Source organism: Populus euphratica, unplaced genomic scaffold, assembly GCF_000495115.2.
Source record: "Populus euphratica unplaced genomic scaffold, PopEup_1.0 scaffold38.1, whole genome shotgun sequence".
NCBI lineage: Eukaryota > Viridiplantae > Streptophyta > Magnoliopsida > Malpighiales > Salicaceae > Populus > Populus euphratica.
In genome coordinates, this window is record NW_011499911.1 from 270,440 (window position 1) to 274,946 (window position 4,507).

Genomic DNA, 4,507 nt, shown 5'->3' on the forward strand with positions numbered 1-4,507 from the left:
GAGGAAATGAAAGAGAGGGCACGAAACCCGAAAACCGCAGATACAGAGGTGTAAAGGCTGCGAATATAAGACAAGAGAGTGAGATAGAGAGAGCACTGTTCACCAAAATTTTTTGAAGTTTGAGCTTTAAAACCAGAACCTGAAGTCACAGTGAATCAAAGAAACAAAGGTAAAGGAGGGAGACGCATTAAAAAACACAGTTTTGAGATTGTTTGAGTGAGTGAGAGAGAAAATCGCTTGTAGATTTTTGTGTGTGAAGATAACATGAGTAAATGGTCGGGGTTTTCTCTGACTCCACACTTGAGAATTGATGAAGGGTTTGGTAGAGAAGACCAAGCTCCTGGTTTCGCTGTCATGCCTTTGCGTTCTGATGGATCTCTTTGTGTTTTTGATCCATTTAGACGTCCATCTAATGGCGCTTCAGGTACTGCATGCTCCCTTTTTCTTTCTTTCTCAGTGCATGTGTTATTTTCTTAAATGAAAACTTATATTTCATCTTATTTGATGGTAATTGGTAGATTGGAGATATGAAAACACTATGGATGGAGGTAGTACAAGTGAGGATGGTCCAAAGCTTGAGGATTTCTTGGGGTGTTACTCAAACTCACCTTCTAATGAGACCAAAGCTTATTGTCAGCAAGAAGATCACCAGAGTCGTCAAAACCATGCTAATAGAATCAATGTTGATCTAGCACCAAGCTTCAACACCAACGGAGATGTAAAAACTGGGGAGAATAGTTTCACAAGCCGTTCTTCTTTAATCCGAAGTTACCATTTCAATGACAATCCACAAACCTCAATCCCTAGTCACTGTCTTCAGCACTGTGATTTAAGCCTAAGCCATAGCCATAGCCATGAAAGTGGCATGAACCATGTGCCTTTTGAGAGTGCTAGTTCAGTTTCTGGGTTCAAGTCTTGGCTGAGGCAGACGGCGCCATTTTCTTCTAGTGGGAATTCTCCAATTGAAGCAAACAATAGCAATTTTCTATCATTATTGCTCACAACGAGTCCTAGTTCTCTGAATGGATTGGCTACTATATCTCCATTGCAAGTGGTTGATAACCGTAAAAGGCCAGTTGTAAAATCACTTGCTAAAGAACCAGTTTCTCATAAATCTATTGACACATTTGGACAAAGAACTTCACAATATAGAGGTGTAACAAGGTACTATCTTCCTTTTCTTCTCTTCTTCAAGTCGTGGCAATACCTTCCTTTCAACTTCGCTTCAACATATACATGTGTGGGTGCAATTATATGTTATATATGTTCTATGATTGTTAGGCATAGATGGACTGGGAGATATGAGGCCCATTTATGGGACAATAGTTGCAGGAAAGAAGGACAAACGAGGAAAGGAAGGCAAGGTGTGAGAGAAAATAAACTTTTAATATTTTCTGTATTTCTCTCTAGTATACATACATATGCCGTCTTCCTTCTTTTTCTTCAAAAGAATATGCTAACGGTTGCTTTTCTTTTTCATATACTTTTTGGGTATATTCACCTTTCAATGTCACTCAAATCTTATGCAGTTTACCTTGGTAGGTGTAATTCTTTATTATGTCAAATATTATTTGTATGCTATATTCTTTAATTATACCCAAGAATTGGATTTATTAATTACTGATTAACATATTTTTGGTGGTCTTAAATTCGTTGGATATTGTTCATGTTCTTCTCTTTCATTATCAGGTGGGTATGATAAGGAAGAAAAGGCAGCAAGGGCTTATGATTTAGCTTCCTTGAAGTATTGGGGTCCAACAACGCATATTAATTTTCCTGTAAGTCTGCTGTTAGTCATCCTAAGTTGGTGTGTGCAAAAAAGATCAGCCATTTGTTCTGTAGTGTCTGTATCTGTAATATCTTAACTTTTTTTTCAAACAAACAAAAAAAAATGTTAGTTGAACACTTATGAGAAAGAGCTTGAAGAGATGAAGCACATGACCAGGCAAGAATTTGTAGCCAGTTTGAGAAGGTATTTGCCATTTTACAGTCCTTAATTAAAGAAAAAGAGAAGGAGAGGAGAGGGGAGAAAAAATGATTGCTTTATTCAAATTTTGACAGGAAAAGTAGTGGGTTTTCAAGAGGAGCTTCTGTGTACAGAGGAGTGACAAGGTAATGGCAGAAAGCGAATTCAATGATAAAGTTTTTTTCTTTTTTTTCCCCATTATTTACTGCAATTGCAGGCTTTTTTTCAATCATCGTAGGCAATAATAGGCAAACATTGTTAACCATTTGCATATAATATCAAGTGCGCATTTTTAGTAAATAATACTAAACATGATTCTTCCACCGTATCTTTCCCTCCTTTCGCTAAGTTGCTTTCCTTTATCCTGGCAGGCATCATCAACATGGAAGATGGCAAGCTAGAATAGGAAGGGTTGCTGGAAACAAGGATTTGTACCTTGGAACATTTAGTAAGCAAACCTTCGTCACTTTCTCTCTCTCTCTCGTCCTTTTTCCCTTTATTTTCCTTCTATTAAAGCATTTGATGTGGTATCCATTCTTATGGCATTACATCCTACTCTTTGCACATAACCAAGTGTGGAGGATTTTAACTTAAGCTCATGGCGTTTTAACGTAAATGTATGTCTTGGCCACAAAATACAAGTCAGCCTTGATCAACTTTCAACCATTTCATGCACAATAACTATTTTATAGCTTGAGAAACTCAACTCAAATAGTCTAATCGCTCGTTACGATATAGGTACACAAGAAGAAGCTGCCGAGGCCTATGACATTGCTGCAATTAAATTTAGGGGTGCCAGTGCTGTTACAAATTTTGGTATAGGAAGGTATGATGTGAAGAGAATTTGCTCAAGCTCCGAACTCATTGCTAGTGACCAAGCTAAGCGTTCATCAAAAGATTCGGCTCCGGTGGCCCTCGAGGATTACAATTCTTGTGCTTCATCAACATCTTCTCAGCCCCACCTTGCCATAGCAAGCAGTGAAGCCTCCCATGAATTGACTGACGTGATGTGGAGTGAAAATACAGGGGAACATCAACAGCAACAAAGTGCTAACAACAATAACAATGGTGTAACTTTGGTGGCTTCAAGTAGCAGGAATCCCTCCAATGCTGCTAGTCCAAAATGTTCAGTTGGCTTAGCTAGTGATTTTGGCCTTGGCAGCGAAAGCTATTCTCAGGGCTACTTTCCATTGCAGGGTGGAAAGCATCAAGTCCCTATGTTTGCATTGTGGAATGATTGAAAAATAGTAAATGAAGATGAGCAAGATTTGAGAACTCTATATCAAATATATAGTAATTATCATTATAAAATGATTTAGAACTCAAGAGGGCTCGATCATTTCCTTTCTGACAGAGACAGGAAAAACAAATCTGGTGAAAGGCACTTAAGTTTCTAATGATAAAGCAAGAGAGATGAACCCGGACAAATTGAAGTACAGAAAAGACACGACCAACTTTGAAGCACTTGTTACTCTTTCAACTATCCAATCTAAAGTTTCAAACAAACAACACAGTAAACTTGGTTTCTGCCCCCTTCCTGTAAAACTGAAGGCCGCACCAATTGCTTTGCATGTATTTACTGGCACCGCCTGAGACATGGCACAAGAAGGCGGCCCTGTATGCAATGTCTCTAGCTGCCGAAGCCATTAGGGACCACAAAATCTCCGCTGCGATGCCTGCCACAAACACAAGGAACAAAACGACCACCTTGTTTGGTCTTATTGCAATAGACCAATACATAAGACATGTATTATTAATATTTTTATTTTTATATATGTGGGGTATCCTGGTCAGCTTGTGTGCACCTTGACTAATCTTCACGATCCACTGAATACTCTGCAAACTCAATAGTCATGTAAAGTACCGTGGGAGTGACAGACATGCACGCGAGGGCCCGAACCCAGGTGCAGCACTAGAATACATGTATTATTAATATTATTATTATGTGATGCGGACTTTTTGGCTATGGTTAAAATACCGGCTAATTTTGCTATAGAGCGCTAGCTCTTGCCGTACGTATGCATTATGGGCACCATAAGGCACAAAGTCAAAGAACTTTGGGGATGCAGAGAAGCTGTAATCTTCCTCCACTGGCAGGTTTGTTTGGAGAGTCATTTAGATCATAGCAATATCAAATCTGACCAAGCGAGAGCGAGGCTTTGTGAGTCCATTTTGTGGAGGTCAAGTCAGTAAAAAAAAAACTATTTCTTTTTACCAAAATAATGTTATTTTAAGTTTATTTGAAATGAAAATGATAGACTCGGGGAAACTCTCAATTCAAGACCCGGATCTCAATCGGATAATTGGGTTTTAGAATTATAAATTATTATAGGTGTTAGAATCTCATTCAAATATTTCCTGAATATGTAAATTTGTAATGCTAATGATTATTTTTTTTAATTTAAATTGATTATTTGTGATAACCAAACTAGGTAGAAAAAACGTGCAACTCTTTGGGTTTTTCGATCCAATGCCCCTACTACCATGAAACTAGATACAAATAAATGTTATTGGATGAAATATATATATATATATATATAT

General features: G+C 38.0%; 1 protein-coding gene across 2 annotated transcripts; it reads left to right on the top strand.

Annotated features, from left to right (window-relative positions):
• On the top strand, positions 1–3,289 carry LOC105133951 (AP2-like ethylene-responsive transcription factor AIL1). Of its 2 annotated transcripts, XM_011038126.1 has the most exons (10): positions 1–424; positions 519–1,164; positions 1,282–1,364; positions 1,530–1,538; positions 1,690–1,778; positions 1,899–1,972; positions 2,062–2,112; positions 2,338–2,414; positions 2,705–3,076; positions 3,128–3,289. In XM_011038126.1, the coding sequence occupies exons 1-10, from the start codon at positions 265–267 to the stop codon at positions 3,205–3,207; spliced, it is 1,641 nt and encodes a 546-aa protein (XP_011036428.1). In that variant the 5' UTR covers positions 1–264; the 3' UTR covers positions 3,208–3,289. The 2 variants fall into 2 exon arrangements, with proteins under 2 accessions (XP_011036428.1, XP_011036427.1); XM_011038125.1 differs by having other exon boundaries at positions 2,705–3,289.
• Positions 3,290–4,507: the final 1,218 nt, after the last annotated feature.

Excerpts from the sequence above, each read along its gene's own strand:
- LOC105133951 (XM_011038125.1), top strand. The coding sequence starts at position 265 with ATGAGTAAATGGTCGGGGTTTTCTCTGACTCCACACTTGAGAATTGAT. Across the intron at positions 425-518 it reads TCCATCTAATGGCGCTTCAG|ATTGGAGATATGAAAACACT; the intron begins GTACTGCATGCT and ends GGTAATTGGTAG. Across the intron at positions 1,779-1,898 it reads CAACGCATATTAATTTTCCT|TTGAACACTTATGAGAAAGA; the intron begins GTAAGTCTGCTG and ends AAAAAATGTTAG.